The sequence below is a fragment of the Pristiophorus japonicus genome, chromosome 13 (genome assembly GCF_044704955.1).
Source record: "Pristiophorus japonicus isolate sPriJap1 chromosome 13, sPriJap1.hap1, whole genome shotgun sequence".
In the NCBI taxonomy this organism is placed as follows: domain Eukaryota; kingdom Metazoa; phylum Chordata; class Chondrichthyes; family Pristiophoridae; genus Pristiophorus; species Pristiophorus japonicus.
Genome location: NC_091989.1, coordinates 4,886,442 through 4,911,557, shown reverse-complemented (window position 1 = coordinate 4,911,557; position 25,116 = coordinate 4,886,442). Strand labels below are relative to the sequence as shown.

The window sequence follows — 25,116 nt, the reverse complement described above, 5'->3', positions numbered from 1 at the left end:
GAGTCTTGTGAACATCACGTGACCTGGCTAAGCCACTCACAATGCAACAGCTCCACAACTCTTTTGTTGCAAAACAAAAACAATTAAATCAAGTGCCCCCTTATTAAAGGAGGGACACACACCAAACAGTTTTCAAGTGCCTTTATTTGTTTTTTTTCCCCAACAGCTCTACAACTCTTTTGTTGTCCAACAGCTTGACAATTCTTTTGGAGTAAAACATAATTAACATTAAATCAAGTGTCCCCTAATCTGGGGAAAACTCCAGCCACTTTTCAACTGCCCTTTTTTTTGTGTTTTTTAAAAAATAATTTTGTTTTGTTGTTTTTCCAACAGCTCTACAACTCTTTTGGAGACAAAATAAAACATTTAAATCAAGTACCCCCCAATCTGGGGGGGCCACTCCAAACATTTTCCAATGCCCTTTTTTGGTTTTTTTTTGTATTTTTGTAGTTTTTTGGGGGGCATTAAAATCGTGAATTTTCCAAGTGCCCCCTATAAAAGGGGAGGGGGACACTAAAACCGGCAATTAAAACAAATTAAGCTGTAAAATAAATAAAATCTAATTAAAATTTGGTTGCCGGGGGTGATGATGCACTCCAGTCCCTCCGGTGCCCACCTCTCGCGGAAGGCCGCGAGCGTACCGGTGGACACCGCGTGCTCCATCTCCAAGGACACCCTGGCCCAGATGTAAGAGCGGAAGAGAGGCAGGCAGTCAGGTTGAACGACCCCCTCGACCTTCCGCTGCCTGGACCGGCTGATGGCCCCCTTGGCCGTGCCCAGGAGCAGTCCTACGAGGAGGCCCTCGGACCTACCCGCTCCCCTCCGCACAGGGTGCCCAAAGATCAGGAGTGTGGGACTGAAGTGCAGCCAGAATTTCAGGAGCAGCCCCTTTAAATATTGGAACAGGGGCTGCAACCTCACACACTCCATAAAAACGTGGAACACGGACTCTTCCAGACCGCAGAAATTGCAGGCGGCCTGGGAGCCCGTGAACCGGCTTAAAAATTTGTTGCACGGGACTGCTCCGTGCACCGCCCTCCAGGCCAAGTCCCCGATAAATAGTGGGAGGACTCCCACGTAGAGTGCCCTCCATCGGGGACCCCCGCCTCTTCCGGACGGCAAGATGGTACGCCATAGCGTGTCCGGACGGCAGGCGAGGATGGTAAAGTTGAGAGTGTGCAGGAACAGCCCGTAACAGCTCCACAAAGCTGTGAGCATACTCACAGGTGCACACATTACACTAACCAGCTCCCTTACAAAGCACAGAATGAGGAGAGGCTGTTCATATCACAAAGTCAATTCTTTCCACCGACAATGTACAATGAGTTCTATTGTTGGTGTTCTTGCTGCATCCAATTAAGAAAAGATTCAGCAAAGCTTCCTCCTGTCCCCTCCACCCCCAGCTCCCTCAAAGGGTTAGTCAGGAAGGTCAGCCTGGCGCAAAGGTGAGTGTGAGCATGAACATGTTTGGGAATGCGTGAGTGTGCGGTTATATATTACACAGGATATACGGCATACGGCACAGAAACAGGCCATTCGGCCCAACCAGTCCATGCTCCACTCGAGCCTCCTCCCGTCTTTCCTCATCTAAATCTATCAGCATAACCCTCTATTCCCTTCTCCCCCATTGGCTTGTCCAGCCTCCCCTTAAATACATCGATACTATTCGCCTCAACCCCTCCCTGTGGCAGCGAGTTCCACATTCTCACCGCTCTCTGGGTAAAGAAGTTTCTCCTGAATTCCCCATTGGATTTCTTGGTGACGATCTTATATTGATGGCCTCTAGTTATACTCTTCCCCACAAGTGGAAACACTCTCTCTGTATCCACTCTATCAAAACCTTTCAACTTTTAAAGATCTCTATTAGGTCACCCCTGAGCTGTCAACAGAAAAGAGACCCAGCCTGTTCACCCTTTCCTGATATGTATACCCTCACATTTCTGGCATCATCCTTGTAAATCTTCTCTGCACCCTCTCCAGTGCCTCGATATCCTTTTTATAATATGGCGACATATATTTATGTCTGATGTGCATTTATTTGTGCTTGCATATGTGAGTTTGTGTTCGGAATATAAGAAACAGGAACAGCAGTCAGCCATCCAGCCCCCCGAGTCTGTTCCGTCAATCAGTAAGATTATGGCTGACCTGATGCACTTTCCTGCCTGTTCCCCATAACCCTCGATGTAAAGTCCTGACCCTGCAGTACAGACTTACACGAGGCACATGCTGAAGTCAAGGTCACTCAGGACCTGCACCTTTATTTCACAGCTCTCGAGTGCCACACTTGCCTGAGACCTGTCTTTATATACCTGTGTAGAACAGGTATGCAATGTCTCCTGCAAGTGCACCCCTGGTGGTAAAGTATGCTTGTGGTACAGGTCATATCTAGTTACAGTCATGTATAGCATGGTAAGATACAGTTATATACAGTGGTGTGAGATACATGACATCACCCTCCCCTATAGTTCAAGAATCTGTCTATCTCAGCCTTGAATATATTCAATGACCCAGCCTCCACAGCTCTCTGGGGCAGAGAGTGGGTGTGAATGTTTGAACACCCCTGGAGTGCCCCCTATTGATGCCATTTAAATTAGCCCCCATCCCGAGATGGGTGGTCTTCACATGACCGAAGTCAGACAACTAATGATGGTGGGGAGGGGGCTGGAACGTGGAGCAAACACACCCCCTCTCCCGCAATCTTAAAACCCCTCCAACCCGCACCATTACTATCCGGGCGGGCGGGAAGTGTAACATTGGCCAACAGTAAAATATTAACAATAGTGGGGTGAATCCCGGGAATTCTCTGCCCCAGAGAGCTGTGGATACTGAGTCTTTGAGTATGTTCCAGGCTGAGATCGATAGATTTTTGGACTCGAGGGGAATCGAGGGATATGGGGATCGGGCAGGAAAGTGGAGTTGAGGTAGAAGATCAGCCATGATCGTATTGAATGGCGGAGCAGGCTCGAGGGGCCGAATGGCTGACTCCTGCTCCTAATTTTTATGTTCTTATGTAACAGAGGATGACAGAAAGAGTTAGAAAGCAGAGGCGGCTAAAAAAAAATATGTATATTTATTCGAATTGTGACATGAATGTTTCCTTTGAGCACAGGCCCAATGGGTGACATTGTAGTGTCTGAGTCTCACCTTCAATTCGCCATCTTGCTTGCTTTCCTTCACCGGATTATCTTTGCTGGTATGTGGCAGGTCTGGAGTTGAACACACAGTGAGAGGGCAGTGGGGAACTCCATCGCCTGGGTGGGGGCAGAATAGGGGCAGTGAAAGTAGCAGGAATAACTCTGGAACTTAGACGTGTATCTCCTAGTTGATATGAAACGGTATTTCAACAACAACTTTTATTTATATGGCGCCTTTAATGTAGTAAAATGTCCCAAGGCACTTTACAGGTGCGTTATCAAACAAAATTGGTGGTGGGGGTCTGGAACTCACGGCCTGAAAGGGTGGTAGAGGCAGAAACTCTCACCACGTTTAACAAGTACTTGGAGGTGCACCTGAAGTGCCGTAACCTACAGGGCTACGGATCAAGAGCGGAAAGTGGGATTAGGCTGGGTAGCTCTTGGTCGGCCGGCGCGGACACAATGAGCCTCCTTCTGTGTCGAAATTTTCTCTGATTCTATGAAAATTTAACACCAAGCAACATAAGGAGAAATTAGGGCAGGTGACCAAAAGCTTGGTCAAAGAGGTAGGTTTTAAGGAGCGTCTTGAAGGAGGAAAGAGAGGTAGAGAGGTGGAGAGGTTTAGGGAGGGAGTTCCAGAGCTTGGGGCCCAGGCAGCTGAAGGCACGGCCACTGATGGTCGAACGATTATAATCAGGGATGCTCAAGAGGGCAGAATTAGAGGAGCGCAGACATCTCGGGGGTTGTGGGGCTGGAGATTACAGAGATAGGGAGGGGCGAGAGGCCCTGGATGGATTTGAAAACAAGAATGAGAATTTTGAAATCGAGGCTTTGCTTAACTGGGAGCCAATGTAGGTCAGCGAGCACAGTGAGTGATGGGTGAGTGGGACTTAGTACGAGTTAGAACACGGGGTCAGCGAGCACAGGGGGTGATGGGTGAGCGGGACTGGGTGCGAGTTAGGACACGGGGTCAGCGAGCACAGGGGGTGATGGGTGAGTGGGATTTAGTGCGAGTTAGGACACGGGGTCAGCGAGCACAGGGGGTGATGGGTGAGCGGGACTCGGGGCGAATTAGGACACGGGGCAGCGAGCACAGGGGGTGATGGGTGAGCGGGACTTGGTGCGGGTTAGGACACGGGGCAGCGAGCACAGGGGGTGATGGGTGAGCGGGACTGGGTGCGAGTTAGGACACGGGGCAGCGAGCACAGGGGGTGATGGGTGAGCGGGACTTGGTGCGGGTTAGGACACGGGGCAGCGAGCACAGGGGGTGATGGGTGAGCGGGACTCGGTGCGAGTTAGGACACGGGGCAGCGAGCACAGGGGGTGATGGGTGAGCGGGACTTGGTGCGAGTTAGGACACGGGGCAGTGAGCACAGGGGGTGATGGGTGAGCGGGACTCGGGGCGAGTTAGGACACGGGGCAGTGAGCACAGGGGGTGATGGGTGAGCAGGACTGGGTGCGAGTTAGGACACGGAGCACAGGGGGTGATGGGTGAGCGGGACTGGGTGCGAGTTAGGACACGGGGCACAGGGGGTGATGGGTGAGCGGGACTTGGGGCGAGTTAGGACACGAGCTGCCGAGTTAGGTAAAAGCTCAAGTTTACACGGCCTCTGTCCACAGTCGAGCACATCCCACATTTGGTGCTGAAAGTGGAAGCTGAGAGGGAAACAATCAAATAGAATGAAAACATATTAATTTAACTTTTAGCAATGCAGTATCAAGGGGCTTGACAGGGTAGATGCAGGGAGGATGTTTCCCCCGGGTTGGGGAGTCTAGAACCAGGGGTCACAGTCTCAGGATAAGGGGGCGGCCATTTAGGACTGAGATGAGGAGAAATTTCTTCACTCAGAGGGTGGTGAATCTTTGGAATTCTCTGCCCCAGAGGGCTGTGGAGGCTCAGTCGTTGAGTATATTCAAGGCTGAGATCGATAGATTTTTGACTCGAGGGGAATCAAGGGATATGTGGATCGGGCGGGAAAGTGGAGTTGAGGTCGAAGATCAGCCATGATCTTATTGAATGGCGGAGCAGGCTCGAGGGGCCGAATGGCCGACTCCTGCTCCTAATCCTTATGTTATGTTCTTAAACTGACATCGTATAATATTGGCCTGACCTCTCCGTCACCCAGATTATGTGAAGAGTGGTGAACTAGTTTCTCCAGCACATGGGAGTGGACTGTGTCCACTTTAGGCACTTACACAGTCGCAGATTCCTGCTGTCCAACGTCTTGATGTCTGTAAAAAGAAATCGAGTGACAAATTAGTGCAATCCGTCGGCTCTGCAGCTGTTGTGGGCAGAAACAGATGGCGATTTAATAAGGTGCCTGGTTATGGTCGTACCTCTTACTGTAACGCTCAATTGTACCGGACTTTGCTCTTCTGATCGAACCGACATCGCGGCAGCTTCTGCACGAGGCACCAGGTCACAGCGCAGCAGTCAGTGTTCCGAAATTCCAACCGGGCGGCATCTCCAGGCACTTTGGGAAAGGGTTGTTTATCTCCATTCTTAACCTCTACAATGATCGAACAGGACAACAAGCTCCCGCCCACCTCCCCCAACACACACACACACACAAACACACACACACTTGGCAGCTATTCAGGAACAGAATATGAAGTGAATTAACTCAGCACTTGCCGAAGTCCTTTATTCCCTCAGGGTAAAATGATGAGTGTGAAAGCGATGTCAGCTCGCCCGCAAGAACGCACCAAGTATTGCATTGTGCAAATTATACTTTTGTCTCCTTTTTAATTTCAGCTGCACTCAAAAGTCAACAGGGTAACGAGGGTGTGTTGCATGACATGACACGGACATCCCATTGTCAGCCTGACACCACAGGCCTTGGTCACTACTCTGTTCCTCGCTATAAACAGAATGTCACGCTTTTTTTGTCCTGTTTCAAAAAGCCCTTCATCAGCAAGACAATTAATAATGGTTTCTTCTGTCAGAAACAAAGGGATATTTCACAGGTCACCAGTGTCGACAATGAGCCCCACACACACACACACACACACACACACACACACACACACAGTTATTAGAAAGCCTTTTTTTAAGCCATGATATCACTCGCTCCCGAGCAATGTGTTGCTTCTTTCAAAAACTTCCCCGCGCGCGCACACACGGAATCTCCAACGATTTTCTGTTGTCCAAAAATGAAATAAAATCTTTCTAACAACACAGACGTGTGCAGGCTGTTAAACCAGTGCAGTAAGGTGCAGCAAAGGCTGGGAATATTGTGGTTACACAGCAAATATTTCACACAGATTACTGGGCCTGCCTAATGAACCCATCCTGTCACGGAAGTGCAACGATGCATTCCCCTGAGAAATGATGACATCTTCCTTGGCTGGAAAACACTGGTCAGTGCAGGCTTCGGTTTATTTATTTTTAATTTAAAAGCCGTGATATTTCATACGCCACCCAACCCCTCTCTCGATCCGCGACTGGATTCGGAGCCAGACAAATGAAAAAAAGGCACCTGCTTTATGACTCGCACATGACAGATGCAGAAGGTTAGCGAGCAGCGAGAGACAAACAAGCTGTGGAGAGACAGGTTGGTATGACAGCGGTGGAGAATGCGAGAGGAATGAGCAGCAGTGCTTACCATCAGTAAACTGAAGGTAGGCTCAGGCCCATGCTGCAGTGCCATGGTCCCCTCCCGTGGCCAGCCGAACTGCTGCCGACTCCCTCACGTTAAGCAAGTGTCCGGCCTTCTGGCTTCCGTCAAGAACATCCGCGCACCTACAGATCAGCAGAGAAAACAAAAAAGAGAGACAAGCCAGAGAACAATGCTTAAATACCGGCAGCAATCAAAGCCAAGCACGTGTAACTGAGCAACTGAGAGAGCAGCACAGGGGGCGGAGGGAGGGGGGACGGGGGACGGGGGACGGGGGGGGGGATTGCTTAATTAGATTTTTAAAAAAGAAACGTCTGCAGCTCAAACCTTGAAGCAGCTGGTTTCAGAGAAGATGCTGGAGATAGCAGCGAGCTTTTAAGCAAAGTGCAAGCGAAGCAGCCTTTTGGGAGGAGGGGGGGGGGTGAAAGCGGTGATCGAGTACCTGACAGTAAGGCAGCTCGCACTACAAGCCCCCCCCCCCCCACCTCCCGCAAAATACCTCAAGCTCCTCGCCCGTTAAACCTCCGGCTGGATCCGACTGCTCCGCGAGAAATTACCGACCGTGCGATGCACCGCGTGGGGGGAGGTGGCAGCTGGGCCCCTTCTCGTTCCTTCCCCAAACGCGGCGCGACTCCCGTAACCCGTCGACGTAGAGGCGCCGCAAACAACGTACCCGCGGGCGAGACGCGCGGCGGATCTGGAGGTCCCACGCGGGCTGCTCACTGGCAAGAAACCGCGCTCCCGCCATAATCTGAACGGGTCGCGGGGCCAGTTAAAGGGACCGCGCTCCCGCCATAATCTGAACGGGCCAGTTAAAGAGACCGCGCTCCCGCCATAATCTGAACAGGCCAGTTAAAGGGACCGTGCTCCCGCCATAATCTGAACGGGTCGCGGGGCCAGTTAAAGGGACCGCGCTCCCGCCATAATCTGAACAGGCCAGTTAAAGGGACCGCGCTCCCGCCATAATCTGAACGGGTCGCGGGGCCAGTTAAAGGGACCGCGCACAGGGAGATCCAAAAACTGAGAGAGAACAGCGCCCATAAATACTTTAACACAGAGACGGGTTAATGACAGAAGCTGTATTCACATACGAATTGGGTTAATTGGTGACCCCCTTTCACCTCATCAAAAGCTCGCTATCCCCTCCTCCTCCTGCTCCCCCCCGCCCCCCCCCCACACACACACACACACTGGCCGACCGAGCAGAACTCCCTGTGGAGTCCGCACGCTCCCCGGGAACAGGTCAGCTTGTGGCACACTTGCTGCCGCAGATAAACTCTGACAGACATAAAGACTTTGAACAATCACTCCGGGTCACTCCGTTACCAATCCCGAGGGAGGAGGTGACAGCAGATCCCTAGACTACTTAAAGGGGCGGGCATTGTCTGAGGAACGAGAGAGAGAGAAATCACCCCTGGAAACAGTAAATTACTGGCTGCTGAAGTCCCAGACAGAAGTGCTATCCATTGCAATTTTATAGCTGTCGGTTACTATAGGTCTAGACTGGTTATGTAAATGTTTACACGGGTCGACCAGGGGCTGTCGTGAGGGGCTTGGTATAAAATATTGAACCATCTGAAGAATATTCAGAGCCCTAATGAGCTTCTTCAGTCACAGCGGGCAGGATAGTTCACACAGCTTTTATTTATTTTCTCCGTAAGTTTATTTCAATTTATTCCCTTCTCCTCCTCAAAGATGAAGGAGCCCAAACTAGGATCCTTTTCCCACAGCCGTTATCAGTTCCACAGTCAAGTAACAGGGGAATTGTTCAGCATCCACGTTCTTGACTCTGAGATAGAATATTTAATAACCTGCATTTATATAGCACCTTTAACGTAATACAACATCCCAAGGCGCTTCACAGGAGCGTTATCAAAATAAAACTAAATTTGACACCGAGCCACATAAGGAGATATTAGGGTAGATGACCAAAAGATTGATCAAAGAGGTAGGTTTTAATAAGAACATAAGAAATAGGAGCAGGAGTCGGCCATTCGGCCCCGCGAGCCTGCTCCGCCATTTAATACGATCATGGCTGATCCGATCATGGACTCAGCTCCACTTCCTGCCCGCTCCCCATAACCCCTTATCCCCTTATCGATTAAGACACTGTCTATTTCTGTCTTAAATTTATTCAATGTCCCAGCTTCCACAGCTCTCTGAGGCAGCGAATTCCACAGATTTACAACCCTCAGAGAAGAAATTTCTCCACATCTCAGTTTTAAATGGGCGGCCCCTTATTCTAAGATCATGCCCCCTAGTTCTAGTCTCCCCCATCAGTGGAAACATCCTCACTGTATCCACCTTGTCAAGCCCCCTCATAATCTTATACGTTTCGATAAGATCACCTCTCATTCTTCTGAATTCCAATGAGTAGAGGCCCAACCTACTCAGCCTTTCCTCTTAAGTCAACCCCCTCATCCCCAGAATCAACCTAGTGAACCTTCTCTGAAATGCCTCCAAAGCAAGTATATCCTTTCGTAAATATGGAAACCAAAACTGCACGCAGTACTCCAGGTGTATCCAGAATCGTCTTAAAGGAGGAAAGGGAGGTAGAAAGGGGGAGAGGCTTAGGGAGGGAGTTTCAGAGCTTGGGGCCCCGGCAGCTGAAGGCACGGCCACCAATGGTGGAATGATTAAAATCAGGGATGCTCAAGAGACCATAATAGGCAGTGCGCAGACATCTCGGGAGATTGTGGGGCTGGAGGAGATTACAGAGATAGGGAGGGGCGAGGGCCATGGACAGACTTGAAAATGACGATGAGAATTTTAAAATCGAGGCGTTGCTTAACTGGGATTAGTGAGCGGGGTTTGGTGCGAGTTAGGACACGGGCAGCAGAGGTTTGGGTGACCTCAAGTTTACGTAGAGTAGAACGTGGGAGGCCGGCCATGAATGCGCTGGAAAAGTCAAGTCTCGAGCTGATAAAGGCACTGATGAGAGTTGCCGCAGCAAATGAGCTGAGGCAGGGACGGAGACGGGCGATGTTATGACAGTGGAAATGGGTGGTCTTAGTGACAGAACGGAAGGGGTAGGAAGCTCATTCTGTGAGCAAATATGACACGCGGGTTGTGAATAGACCTGGTCAGCCTCAGGCAGGTGCCGGGGAGGGGGATTGAATCCGATGGTACAGCAACGCACTTCGTGGTGAGAACTGAAGGCAATGGCTTTGGTCTTCCCGGAATTTAATTGGAGGACATTTCTACTCATCCAGCTGCCTTCCATGTTTCTGGAATATCCTCTGAGCTAGAGAACGTCTAACTCCAGAAACTGGCCTCTTGCAATGTAAGCTCCAGCACTGGGTCCCAGGCTCACACGGCAGTCACTTGTTCAAAGCCTCCTGCCACAGGGCCCTGGGTCATTCAGCTGCATGTCACAGCTCTGGGTGAGGAGTGGGCACGCAATTCCTCCCACTGGTGCATCGCCAGTACGCCTGTCAATGAAAACTGGCCATCATTACTCCTCTCTTTTGGTGTGAGTTTAAGAAAGATCTTGCATTTATATAAAATAATAATAGAAATTTTGGGAATACTTAGCCGGTTATGCAGAGTCTGTGGAGAGAGAAAGAGTTTTTTTTATTCGTTCCGGGAATGTGGCAAGGCCGGCATTTATTGCCCATCCCTAACTGCCCCTGGAGAAGGTGGTGGTGAGCCGCCTTCTTGAACCGCTGCAGTCCGTGTGGTGAAGGTGCTCCCACAGTGCTGTTAGGGAGGGAGTTCCAGGATTGTGACCCAGCGACGATGAAGGAACGGCCGATATATTTCCCAGTCAGGATGGTGTGTGACTGGGAGGGGAACGTGGAGGTGGTGGTGTTCCCATGCGCCTGCTGCCCTTGTCCTTCTAGGTGGTAGAGGTCGTGGGTTTGGGAGGTGCTGCCGAAGAAGTCTTGGCGAGTTGCTGCAGTGCATCTTGTAGATGGTGCACACTGCAGCCACGGTGCGCCGGTGGTGGAGGGAGTGAATGTTGAAGGTCAAGGCAATAGTGCAGGGTAGCGATATGGGTAATGATAACCAGAATGTAGCAGGAAGAGACAGAGCATGCACCAGAAAATAGGGTCAGAGGTGGGGAAAATGGTAATGGTAAAAAGTCTCTTTTTCTGAATGCATGCAGCATTCGTAACAAGGTAGATGAATTGATGGCACAAATAGATATAAATGGGTATGATCTGATCGCCATTACAGAGACGTGGTTGCAAGGTGACCAAGGCTGGGAACTGAATATTCAGGGGTAAGTGACATTTTGGAAGGATAGGTAGAAAGGAAAAGGAGGTGGGGTAGCTCTGTTAATAAAGGATGAGATCAGTGCAGAAGTGAGAAATTATATTGGCTCAGAAGATCCAGATGCAGAACCAGTTTGGGTGGAGATAAGAAATAGCAAGAGAAATAAGTCAGTGGTGGGAGTGGTCTATAGGTCCCCTACAGTAGTTACACTGTAGGACAGAATGTAAATCAAGAAATAATTGAGACATGTAAAAAAGGTACGGCAATAATCATGGGCGACTTTAATCTTCACATAGATTGGACAAATCAAATTGGCAAAGGTAGCCTTGAGTTAGCCTTGGGATAGTTTCTAAGAACAGTATGTTGTGGAACCAACCAGAGAACAGGCTATTTTACATCTGGTAATGTGCAATGAGACAGGATTAATTAATTATCTCATAGTTAAGGATCCTCTAGGGAAGAGTGATCATAACAATTTGTATTTATATAGCGCCTTTAACGTAGTAAAACATCCCAAGGCGCTTCACAGGAGTGTTATAAGACAAAAAAATAAATTTGACACTGAGCCAGGTAAGAAGAAATTACAGCAGAAAGAGGTAGGTTTTTAGGAACATCTTGAAGGTAGAGAGGCGGAGAGGTTAAGGCAGGGAGTTCCAGAGCTTGGGGCCCAGGCAGCTGAAGACATGATAGAATTTCACATTCAGTTTGAGAGTGAAAGACTTGGGTCTGAAACTAGTGTCTTAAACTTAAATAAAGGCAATTATAAAGGTATGAAGACAGAGTTGGCTAAAGTGGACTGGGAAAATAGATTAAAAGGTCAGGCGTTGGATAAGCAGTGGCAGACATTTAAGGAGATATTTCATAATTCTCAACAAAGATAGATTCCATTGAGAAAGAAAGACTCTAAGAGAAGGATGAACCATCCGTGGCTAACTAAGGAAGTTAAGGATGGTATCAAATTTAAAGAAAAGGCATACAATGTTGCAAAGATTAGAGGTAGGTTGGAAGATTGGGAAACTTTTAGAACCCAACAAAGGATGACTAAAAAAATAATAAAGAGGGAGAAAATAGATTGAGAGTAGATTAATAGCTATATAAAAAGGAAGAGAGTGGCTAAAGTAAATGTTGGCCCCTTAGAGGATGAGACTGGGGAATTAATAATGGGGAACAGGGAAATGGCAGAAACTTTGAACAAATATCTTGCATCGGTCTTCATGGTAGAAGACATTAAAAGCATCCCAATAATATTGGATAATCGGGGGGGAAAAGAGAGGGAGGAAATTAAATCATCATTATCATGAGAGAAAAAATACTAGGCAAACGAATGGGACTAAAGGTTACAAGTCCCCTGCACTTCATGGCCTGCGTCCAGAATCTTAAAAGAGGTGGATGCATTGGTTGTAATTACCAAAATTTCCTGGATTCTGGAGAGGTCCCAGCAGATTGGAAAACCGCAAATGTAACGCCCCTATTCAAGAAAGGAGGGAGACAGAAAGCAGGAAACTATAGACCAGTTAGCCAGACATCTGTCGTTGGGAAAATGTTGGAGTCCATTATTAAGGAAGCAGTAGCGGGACATTTAGAAAACCATAATTCAATCAAGCAGAGTCAGCATGGTTTGATGAAAGGGAAATCATGTTTGACAAATTTGCTGGAGTTCTTTGAGGATGTAACGAGCAGGGTGATGAGGGGGAACCAGTGGATGTGGTGTATTTGGATTTCCAGAAGGCATTCGATAAAGTGCCACATAAAAGGTTACTGCACAAGATAAAAGTTTCACGAGATTGGGGGTAATATATTAGCATGGATAGAGGATTGGCTAACTAACAGAAAACAGAGAGTCATGATAAATGGTTCATTCTTGGGTTGGCAAACAGTAACTAGTGGGGTGCCGCAGGGATCGGTGCTGGGGCCTCAACTATTTACAATCTATATTAATGACTTGGATGAAGGGACCGAGTGTAATGTAGCCAAGTTTGCTGATGATACAAAGATGGCTGGGAAAGCAAGTTGTGAGGACACAAAGGGGTAGAAATTTGGTCACTTAGCACCCCTGGAAAGGGACAGAACAGGCGCGCGCTAAAGGGGTTCGGAGCCATGAACACTGGCATTCGCGCCGCTTGGCACATTCAGTTTACCAGTGCCCGCGGGGATGACCAGTATCGGGCTGGTGTGCAACGCTCCCGGTGTCGATTGCACTTTGATGTTTGTTTGGCGCTGACCCTGTAGCGCCCCCTATTGGGACTGCCTGGGAAGGCAGTGTGACTGTTTTCCTTTGTTTTCCTTTTTGCAATTTATGTTTATGTGGGGTGAGCAAGGAATGGTTCTGGTGTTTTTTGGGACGATTTTTTTCTTCATAGGGAGGCCTCTCTCGGGGCGCTCCATTCCGGCTCTGTAGCCCGGGATTACCCGTTGCTCAGCCGGCCTAGCGCCCTGAGAGACGTGTGCAACGCCCCACACTCCGGGCCCAGCTGGTGAATTCTGTGGCTGCCAACACAAACCATTTCCCGGTGCCATTAGCACCCTGATTAGCCTCAAACCCAATTTCCAGCCCAAAGAGACTGCAAAGGGATGGAGTATAATGTGGGAAAATGTGAGGTTATCCACTTTGATCGGAAGAATAGAAATGCAAAATATTATTTAAACGGAGAGACTACAGAATGCTGCAGTACAGAGGGACCTGGGGATCCTTGTGCATGAAACACAAAAAGTTAGTGTGCAGGTACAGCAAGTGATCAGGAAGGCAAATGGAATGTTGGCCTTTATTGCAAGGGGGATAGAGTATAAAAGCAGAGAAGTCCTGCTACAACTGTACAGGGTATTGGTAAGGCCACACCTAGAGTACTACGTACAGTTTTGGTCTCCGTATTTAAGGAAGGATATACTTGCATTGGTGGCAGTTCAGAGAAGGTTCACTCGGTTGATGCCTGAGATAAGGGGGTTGCCTTATGAAGAAAGGTTGAGCAGGTTGGAGTTTAGAAGAATGAGAGATGATCTTATTGAAACATATAAGATTCTGAGGTGGCTTGACAGGGTAGATGCAGAGAGGATGATTCCCCTCGTGGGGGAATCGAGAACTAGGGGGCATATTTTCAGAATAAGGGGCCGCCCATTTAAAACGGAAATGAGGAGGAATTTCTTCTCTCAGAGGGTCGTGAATCTGTGGAATTCTCTGCCCCAGAGAGCTGTGGAGGCTGGGTCATTGAATATATTTAAGGTGGAGATAGACAGATTGTTGAGCGATAAGGGAGTGAAGGGTTATGGGGAGCGAGCAGGGAAGTGGAGCTGAGTCCATGATCAGATCAGCCATGATCTCATTGAATGGCGGAGCAGGCTCGAGGGGCCGAATGGCCGACTCCTGCTCCTATTTCTTAAGAGGGGGACTGACTGGATTGCTCTGCGAAAGAGCCGCCGCCAACTCGATGGGCCGAATGGCCTCCTTCTGTGCTGTACTATTCTATGACATCGTGGGCCACACCGACCTGTGAGAGAACCTCTCCAGTCCTGGTTAACCCTTGCCACTGGATAAAGGCCGAGCTCTGTCAAGCCCGTGTGGTGGCTGGTGTGTAACGGGTCGCTTCTCGGCCTTTTGGCTAAGATCATGCGTAACTGACCTGACAGGGGAGTAGCCACCATGACCTCCGGGTGGTTCTCCCTGGATCAGGAAGGTATATGCTTGCTTTTTTGGAAACAGGAGGTGGGTGGGGTGGCTTGACCCATCCACCTCCATGGAGGTGTGTGGGGGACCTGACCCATCCACCTCCATGGCACGAACCTGGTATTGCAGTACTTCCAGGAACGGTGCAGTAGCTCTAGGCCTTTTGGCTAAGAGCATTGGCGCAGAGTGATCCTTGGCGTGTGCAAGGTGATCTCTGGCGTTTGTGATTTGACAAAGAATTGGAACGATTGGCTACGAATTTCAAAAAAAAAAAAAAACGGGTCACCACACGTTAAAGATATACACGCACTGGGATCTTCCACCCTTCAATTGGACTTCAGGACTGGAACATCAGGTCCTTCATCGAAACATTTGTGAAGTCTTGTGGAAGCAAGTCATCCTCGTTCGAGGGCCCGCCTATGATGATGATGATGAAAATGATTCTATCACCAAGTGTTAGCTTGTGCACAGCCTGTGACTTTCCTCACCATCAAATAAATAAATAGTTAGAAAACACTCCCACCAGAGGAATAAATCGATTTTATTTTGTCATTTTCTTTTTACAAAAGAACGAACAACATCAATTCATGAAATAATGCTTGGGGGAATGACAAGGTTTGAGAGATCAGTGGAAGCACACAGTGTCAGCTGAATTTGGCCACAATTGCTGGTAATTGCTGCACAAAACAACATGTAGAGAAAAAGACGCAAAGCACTGAGAGAGAGAGCGCCACTGTGACGGGAATCAATCACGGGAAAACTCTGAGTCTGCGATCGTCGGAAAATGAGACCGACACCTCAAAGGAAAGTAATGCACCTTTCCTCTTCATTTATTATCTCTTTTTTTTAAATATACACCGGGTAACCTCTCCCCAAAGCAGTGTTTTGTAAAAGGACTGTGCAAGACACTGGAAAGCAGCATGTTCTGGTTAATAGTGTGTGCTGACAAGACACAGAACCACAGCTATTTATTGGGCCCACATCAAACAATGAGTTATGAAAGGTCCACAGTGTATGAGCACTGCTACCGAGCTTTCCCAGGGATTACAGCTTGCCAACTGGCAGTGCGTGCAACATATTCCACCAACTGGGGAGTCAACCTTTCTCGATAAAGAAACACATATACCTAATCTCATCAAACAAGAGCCGTTGAGGGGATATAAGACTCCTTATCGAATTAACGATGAAAGGGCCCCCACACTGTCAGCCATATGATCCTGCTCAGTTTTATAACGCGCCTTTAGAAAGTGATGCTCGAATATTAAAAAGGTTTGGGGGCGGGAACTGGAAAGAAAGAGCTTGCATTTATATAGCGCCTTTCACAACCACCGGACGTCTCAAAGCGCTTTACAGCCAACGAAGTACTTTTTGATGTGTAGTCACTGTTGGAATGTGGGAAACGTGACGGCCAATTTGAAAAAGTAGCACTTGGCATTAATGATTGCCTCCTGCCGGGGAATTCAGCTTCAGCGCTCCGAGAGGGAAGTGGAACGCTAAATCAAGCGCTAACCACTTCCCCTCGGGCGCTAAAGTCCGAGAGCGGGGCGAGAGCGGCAGAGCGCTGAGCAACGTGGAGCGCATTGGTAACGGGCAACGGCTGCTTCCCTCGGTTAAAGGGACAGGCCAGTGGTGCTGCACCAGCCAGTTGTGGCCGGCTCTGTGTTGCCAGGCGACCTGCACGACTGCCATTGCAGCCCCAAACACTCTCAGACAGCGGCGGGCTCGGACATCGCGCACCAGTGAAACATCGAAAACTTTCAGCAGGCAGCAGACTGGTGCCAATAATAAAGTTTGGCCGACCCGAGAACCATTCCCTTTAATTAGCGCTTCCCCCCCCCACAGCGGCCGGCCGAGTTCACAACGCCTCCTCTTGCTGCCGTTGTTGACGCCCGGCGATACAGCAGGGGGCGGGGGGGCAATTTCACATCTGGGGCGGTAACGGGGCGCTGCGCGCTTTAGGACATCACGCTCTGCGAGGCGCTCGAGGCCCAGGCGGTAAGTGTTAGCGCCGGCGCTAAACCGCCGCTGAGGTTCGCGGGTGTCGCTGCATTCACCGCGCCCGGTCGCTAACCCCTTAGCGACACCATTACCGCCGCCCCCCCCGCCAGCGCTAAGGGAAGGCGCGAAGCGGACAAATTTCTCCCCTTGAGGTTTTCACTGCACAATTACTCTTAATATTACGACATGAATTGCAAATCTGTAAATGGCCTGTCGGAGCCGGGTGTGAGGGGGCAGTGTGGTGTATATGTTGATTCGGGGGCATGAAACAGCGATGTGTACACCCGATCTTACAGTGAGTAACACGAAACAACCACCGAGACAAAACTCGCAGCCTTTCCCACCTCTTAGTGACTGAGTCACGGAGCGCCATTCACATCATGAGGTGCTCTTCAGTGAAAACAACGTGTATTTATATAGCGTCTTTAACGTAGTGAAACATCCCAGGGTGCTTCACAGGAGTATCATGAGATTAAAAATTTGACACTGAGCCCCATAAATAGAAATTAGCGCAGGTGGGTCAAAGAGGGAGGTTTTAAGAAGCGTCTTGAAGGAGGAAAGAGAGGTAGAGAGGCGGAGAGGTTTAGGGAGGGAGTTCCAGATCTTGGGGCCCAGGCAACAGAAGGCACGGCCACCGATGGTGGAGTGATTATAATCAGGGATGCTCAAGAGGGCAGAATTAGAGGAGCACAGACATTTCGGGGGCTGGAGGGGATTACAGAGATAGGGAGGGGGCGAGGGCCATGGAGGGATTTGAAAATAAGGATGAGAATTTTGAAATCGAGGCGTTGCTAAGGGACTAAGTGGTGCGACTTCTGAAAGGTGGAGTGGAATCAGAGAGGTTGAATGGCAGAGTAACGCAATACATTAACGCTTACTGCAGTGCATACCGGGAGAGTTATTAATTGACTGAAATGTGTGGTTAACTATCGGGCTACCTTTGGGGAAATAAAAGGAGTAATAATTTATAAATAGCCTGTCGACGAGCACAGGCAGAACAGTAATCCACTCATTGCATCAAAGACTGCCCTGAAATGGAGATTTTATATTCACCTCTGTTTCATATGACGGGAAAAGCCTATTATGGGATGTCTAGTTTGGCTCTCCGTTCGACGGCCCCCTGAGATGCCGAGGGGAGAAATGAGGTGCCCCCCGCCACAGATCTCAGTGGGCCGGTCGATGTGAGGTGTTCCAGGGTCTGGGACCCACAGATCTCAGTGGGCCGATCGATGTGAGGTGTTCCAGGGTCTGGGATCCACAGATCTCAGTGGGCCGGTCGATGTGAGGTGTTCCAGGGTCTGGGATCCACAGATCTCAGTGGGCCGGTCGATGTGAGGTGTTCCAGGGTCTGGGATCCACAGATCTCAGTGGGCCGGTCGATGTGAGGTGTTCCAGGGTCTGGGACCCACAGATCTCAGTGGGCCGGTCGATGTGAGGTGTTCCAGGGTCTGGGACCCACAGATCTCAGTGGGCCGATCGATGTGAGGTGTTCCAGGGTCTGGCACTTCGGGCCATCCCTCACCGTCCCCGTGGAGCAGGCGGGCGCAGCGCCTGTGCCCCGTGCCGATTAGGGAGGGCGAGGCTGGGGGCCTCTGCTGGTAGGTCAGTGAGGAGCTGTTGGGTCTTTATGTTGTGTCCGTCCCACGATTCCGACCCTCCGGAGAGCACCTATGTGAATACTGGCCGCTGTTTCTCAGAGTGGCCGGCGCCATTCTGTGGTGGGTTTTTCAAGTCTTTGTGAACGGGAAAGTTGATGTCGCTCGCGATCTTGTCCATCTCACAGGAGCACGGTGGCTGTCCCGATACGGTCCGATGTCGAGTGCTTGTTTTAAACTGAAGGGAAAGGCTTGTCCTTTTATTGTTAATATACTGTTGTTTCTTCTTCTAATTCAACCATGGCATGAACTATTCAAGATTGAGAGAGTCGGCAAGACAAGCTATTATCAGACTGGCAATACTGCTTTGTCATCAACTGTTACAGGAAAGATGTGATTGCACCAGAGAGGGTACAGGGGACATTTACCAGGATGGTGCCTGGACTGGAGAATTTCAGCTACGAGGAAAGATTAGAAATTTTGGAGTTGTTTTCTTTGGAACAGAGGAGGGTGATGGGAGACCTTATTGAGGTGTATAAAATTATGAGGGGCCTGGATAGAGTGAATAGGAAGGACCTGTTTCCCTTAGCAGAGGGGTCAATAACCAGGGAACTTAGATTTAAAGTAATTGTTAAGAGGTTTAGAGGAGATACGAGGGGAAATTTCTGATTGGGGTCTGGAACTCACGGCCTGAAAGGGTGGTAGAGGCAGAAACCTCACCACATTTAAAAAGCACTTGGATGTGCACTTGAAGTGCCGTAACCGACAGGGCTACGGACCCAGAGCTGGAAAATGGGATTAGGCTGGGTAGCTCTTTGTCGGCCGGCACGGACACGATGGGCCGAATGGCCTCCTTCTATGCTGTAAATTTCTATGATTCTATGGCTACCTCTTCCAGGTGTGCTGACAAAAGTCAGGTAAGGAAATCACATGCTATTGATGCAACTGTATCTGAAGCAACATTCCTGCTGCTCCTGGCTGTGCAGGAGATACAGATCCCCACAGCCACACAGCCCCGGCCCATTCCTCTCTCCCCCCCCGCGCCCCAACCCCCCCCCACCACCACACCCAGCAACTCGCCAAGGCTTCTTCGGCAGCACCTCCCAAACCCGCGGCCTCTACCACCTAGAAGGACAAGGGCAGCAGGCGCATGGGAACACCACCACCTCCACGTTCCCCTCCCAGTCACACACCATCCTGACTGGGAAATATATCGGCCGTTCCTTCATCGTCGCTGGGTCACAATCCTGGAACTCCCTCCCTAACAGCACTGTGGGAGCACCTTCACCACACGGACTGCAGCGGTTCAAGAAGGCGGCTCACCACCACCTTCTCAAGGGGCAGTTAGGGATGGGCAATAAATGCCGGCCTTGCCAGCGACGCCCACATCCCAGGAAAAATGTTTTTAAAACTTCCCCTCACCCCACTCAACCCCTAACCTCCTCCGCCCCCAATCTGTCTCCCCACTGCTATTCCACAATCTCCCAAGCCCACCTCCCCTGCCACCTGCACACCCCACCCCCGCAATTCCTGATTAAAATGTTTAACTATCTCTGAATCTAAACATCAAAAAAGAATTTACAAACTAAGTATTTTTAAACACATACAACAATATTGGATTTTGCAATCAGTGACAACACATTCATATTTCCCACTTCTAAGAGTGGAGACGTTAACGAGAATGACAATTGTTCACGAGTTCTGATCTTCTCACAAGGGCGACAGTAACCCATCGCTGTAGGTGTGGCATCCTCCAATATTCTGTCTATTGACCCTCTCTCGAGTAACACTGGAGCACCGGCTTTCATTTCTCTGCCAACTATAATATTTGAGTTGTTTCATTGGCTGCAGAATGACATTAGCACTGTGCCATCTCATGTAATGTCCAGCTCCCCTCCATCAATAGACCACGTCGCAGAAGGCTCGGCTAACAATATAACATGTGTTTCATGGGCATGTATTAACTTTATCTAAAATAAGATTTTATCTCATCGTTCAGATGAGACATTAAACCGAGGCCCCGCCTGGTCTCTCAGGTGGATGTAAAAGATCCCACGGCACTATTTGGAAGAAGAGCAGGGGAGTTATCCCCAGTGTCCTGCGGCCAATATTTATCCCTCAATCAACATCACTAAAACAGATGATCTGGGTCATTATCACATTGCTGTGTGTGGGAGCTTGCTGTGCGCAGATTGGTTACTGCTTTTCCCACATTACAACAGCGACTAAACTCCAAAAGTACTTCATTGGCTGTAAAGCGCTTTGAGACGCTCTGAGGTTACGAAAGTTGCTAGTCTGGTCCGCTGGTATTTTGGACAATAATTCCGGGTTTTATTTTACTGAATATCAAATGGGATTTTCTCAAAAATGACTGGTTTTTGGACAGCCGGATTTGAGAAGTTAACAACATAAGAAATAGGAGCAGGAGTCGGCCATACGGCCCCTCGAGCCTGCTCCGCCATTTAATACGATCATGGCTGATCCGATCATAGAAACATAGAAAATAGGCGCAGGAGTAGGCCATTTGGTCCTTCTAGCCTGCACCGCCATTCAATGAGTTCATGGCTGAACATGCAACTTCAGTACCCCATTCCTGCTTTCTCGCCATACCCCTGATCCCCCTAGTAGTAAGGACTTCATCTAACTTCTTTTTGAATATATTTAGTGAATCGGCCTCAACAACTTTCTGTAGTAGAGAATTCCAGGTTCACAACTCTCTGGGTGAAGAAGTTTCTCCTCATCTCGATCCTAAATGGCTTACCCCTTATCCTTAGACTGTGTCTCCTGGTTCTGGACTTCCCCAACATTGGGAACATTCTTCCTGCATCTAACCTGTCCAAACCCATCAGAATTTTAAACGTTTCTATGAGGTCCCCTCTCATTCTTCTGAACTCCAGTGAATACAAGCCCAGTTGATCCAGTCTTTCTTGATAGGTCAGTCCCGCCATCCCGGGAATCAGTCTGGTGAATCTTCGCTGCACTCCCTCAATAGCAAGAATGTCCTTCCTCAGGTTAGGAGACCAAAACTGTACACAATACTCCAGGTGTGGCCTCACCAAGGCCCTGTACAACTGTAGCAACACCTCCCTGCCCCTGTACTCAAATCCCCTCGCTATGAAGGCCAACATGCCATTTGCTTTCTTAACCGCCTGCTGTACCTGCATGCCAACCTTCAATGACTGATGTACCATGACACCCAGGTCTCGTTGCACCTCCCCTTTTCCTAATCTGTCACCATTCAGATAATAGTCTGTCTCTCTGTTTTTACCACCAAAGTGGATAACCTCACATTTATCCACATTATACTTCATCTATCATGCATTTGCCCACTCACCTAACCTATCCAAGTCGCTTTGCAGCCTCATAGCATCCTCCTCGCAGCTCACACTGCCACCTAACTTAGTGTCATCTGCAAATTTGGAGATACTACATTTAATCCCCTCGTCTAAATCATTAATGTACAGTGTAAACAGCTGGGGCCCCAGCACAGAACCTTGTGGTACCCCACTAGTCACTGCTTGCCATTCTGAAAAGTCCCCATTACTCCTACTCTTTGCTTCCTGTCTGACAACCAGTTCTCAATCCATGTCAGCACACTACCCCCAATTCCATGTGCTTTAACTTTGCACATTAATCTCTTGTGTGGGACCTTGTCGAAAGCTTCTGAAAGTCCAAATACACCACATCAACTGGTTCTCCCTTGTCCACTCTACTGGAAATATCCTCAAAAAATTCCAGAAGATTTGTCAAGCATGATTTCCCTTTCACAAATCCATGCTGACTTGGACCTATCATGTCACCTCTTTCCAAATGCACTGCTATGACATCCTTAATAATTGATTCCATCATTTTACCCACTACCGATGTCAGGCTGACTGGTCGATAATTCCGTTTTCTCTCTCCCTCCTTTTTTAAAAAGTGGGGTTACATTGGCTACCCTCCACTCAATAGGAACTGATCCAGAGTCAATGGAGTGTTGGAAAATTACTGTCAATGCATCCGCTATTTCCAAGGCTACCTCCTTAAGTACTCTGGGATGCAGTCCATCAGGCCCTGGGGATTTATCGGCCTTCAATCCCATCAATTTCCCCAATACAATTTCCCGACTAATAAGGATTTCCCTCAGTTCCTCCTCCTTACTAGACCCTCTGACCCCTTTTATATCCGGAAGGTTGTTTGTGTGCTCCTTAGTGAATACCGAACCAAAGTACTTGTTCAATTGGTCCGCCATTTCTCTGTTCCCCGTTATGACTTCTCCTGATTCTGACTGCAGGGGACCTACGTTTGTCTTTACTAACCTTTTTCTCTTTACATATCTATAGAAACTTTTGCAATCCGTCTTAATGTTCCCTGCAAGCTTCTTCTCGTACTCCATTTTCCCTGCCCTAATCAAACCCTTTGTCCTCCTCTGCTGAGTTCTAAATTTCTCCCAGTCCCCGAGTTCGCTGCTATTTCTGGCCAATTTGTATGCCACTTCCTTGGCTTTAATACTATCCCTGATTTCCCTTGATAGCCACGGTTGAGCTACCTTCCCTTTTTTATTTTTACGCCAGACAGGAATGTACAATTGTTGTCGTTCATCCATGCGGTCTCTAAATGTCTGCCATTGCCCATCCACAGTCAACCCCTTAAGTATCATTCGCCAATCTATCCTAGCCAATTCACGCCTCATACCTTTAAAGTTACCCTTCTTTAAGTTCTGGACCATGGTCTCTGAATTAACTGTTTCATTCTCCATCCTAATGCAGAATTCCACCATATCACTCTTCCCCAAGGGGCTTCGCACAACGAGATTGCTAATTAATCCTCTCTCATTACACAACACCCAGTCTAAGATGGCCTCCCCCCTAGTTGGTTCCTCGACATATTGGTCTCTCGACATATTGGTCTAGAAAACCATCCCTTATGCACACCAGGAAATCCTCCTCCACCGTATTGCTTCCAGTTTGATTAGCCCAATCTATGTGCATATTAAAGTCACCCATTATAACTGCTGCACCTTTATTGCATGCACTCCTAATTTCCTGTTTGATGCCCTCCCCAACATCACTACTACTGTTTGGAGGTCTGTACACAACTCCCACTAACGTTTTTTGCCCTTTGGTGTTCTGCAGCTCTACCCATATAGATTCCACATCATCCAAGCTAATGTCCTTCTTAACTATTGCATTAATCTCCTCCTTAACCAGCAATGCTACCCCACCTCCTTTTCCTTTTATTCTATCTTTCCTGAATGTTGAATACCCCTGGATGTGGAGTTCCCAGCCCTGATCATCCTGGAGCCACGCCTCTGTAATCCCAATCACATCATATTTGTTAACATCTATTTGCACAGTTAATTCATCCACCTTATTACGGATACTCCTTGCATTAAGACACAAAGCCTTCAGGCTTGTTTTTTTTAACACCCTTTGTCCTTTTAGAATTTTGCTGTACATTGGCCCTTTTTGTTCTTTGCCTTGGGTTTCTCTGCCCTCCACTTTTCCTCATCTCCTTTCTGTCTTTTGCTTTTGTCTCCTTTTTGTTTCCCTCTGTCTCCCTGCATTGGTTCCCATCCCCCTGTCATATTAGTTTAACTCCTCCCCAACAGCACGAGCAAACACTCCCCCTAGAACATTGGTTCCGGTCCTGCCCAGGTGCAGACCGTCCGGTTTGTACTGGTCCCACCTCCCCCAGAACCGGTTCCAATGCCCCAGGAATTTGAATCCCTCCCTGCTGCACCACTGCTCAAGCCACGTATTCATCTGCGCTATCCTGCAATTCCTACTCTGACTAGCACGTGGCACTGGTAGCAATCCCGAGATTACTACTTTTGAGGTCCTACTTTTTAATTTAGCTCCTCGCTCCTTAAATTCGTTTCGTAGGACCTCATCCCGTTTTTTACCTATGTCGTTGGTACCAATGTGCACCATGGACTCAGCTCCACTTCCCTACCTGCTCCCTATAACCCTTCACTCCCTTATTGCTCAAAAATCTGTCTATCTCCGCCTTAAATATATATTCAAATGACCCAGCCTCCACAGCTCTCTGGGGAGATTTACAACCCTCAGAGAAGAAATTCCTCCTCATCTCAGTTTTAAATGGGCGGCCCCTTATTCTGAGACTATGTCCCCTAGGAGAGGCCAGCCCACACTGTGCGATATGTGTGCGCACTGGGTCCGTGCAGCAGAGCTGGTCTCCAGTCGTCCTGGTTAACCTTGCCCCTGGACCAAGACCTCGCTCTGTCAAACCCCGTGTGGTGGCTGGTGTGCAACGGCCACCCCACGTTAAAAAAATCCACGCACAGGCATCTTCCACCCTTCACGATGTAGTTCGGGATCTGGAATATTAGGTCCTTCATTGAAACACCTGTGAACTCATCCCTTTTTGGTGTGGAAGCAAGTCATCCTCGATACGAGGGACCGCCTATGGTGATGATGATGATGATGATAGCAGTGAAATCACGGAACCTACCCCCAGCCCCGGCACCATCACAGACACAGACACCAGGCGAGCAGGGGATTCACAGCTGTACCTCCCCAAGGCTGGTGCAACTCCCAGATAAAAGGGTGACACAGGAAGGGGCTACCATGCGGAGAGGCAATAGAAAATGCCGCCTTCATTGTCGACACTTGACTTCTTCCAATGTGATAACTTTGCTGAGTGAACAGACACAGCGTCCTCTATCCCGTTCAACCTGCGATTCCCACTCACAGCACTGAATCATTTCTTTCAAACACCAAGTACAATGTAACTCCATTTTTTAATAAACTATGCTCAATAGCATCGATCAGCATTTATTTTTGATACAGGTGCAGCGTCCAAAATCCGGAGTTCCGGAATCCGTAAAATGTTCCGGAATCTGGGCCCGACGACCCTGCCGACCTCGGGCCTCCTCGTCGGCCCTCCCGAACACC

General features: G+C 48.8%; 1 protein-coding gene and 1 pseudogene across 3 annotated transcripts in view; one reads left to right on the top strand and one right to left on the bottom strand.

Moving 5' to 3' along the window:
- The window catches only part of frmd4a (FERM domain containing 4A), an 810,443-nt gene that overhangs the window by 727,702 nt on the left and 57,625 nt on the right, over positions 1 to 25,116 (bottom strand). For 2 of the 3 annotated variants that reach the window (XM_070897082.1, XM_070897084.1), the window contains exon 3: positions 6,740 to 6,876. The exons of the other annotated variant lie outside the window; for it this stretch is intronic. In XM_070897082.1, coding sequence (XP_070753183.1) covers positions 6,740 to 6,784 — 45 coding nt within the window. In that variant the 5' untranslated portion in view covers positions 6,785 to 6,876. The remainder of the gene's footprint in view (positions 1 to 6,739; positions 6,877 to 25,116) is intronic. 3 annotated transcript variants of the gene reach the window in all.
- On the top strand, positions 14,543 to 14,781 carry LOC139279146 (U2 spliceosomal RNA; annotated as a pseudogene).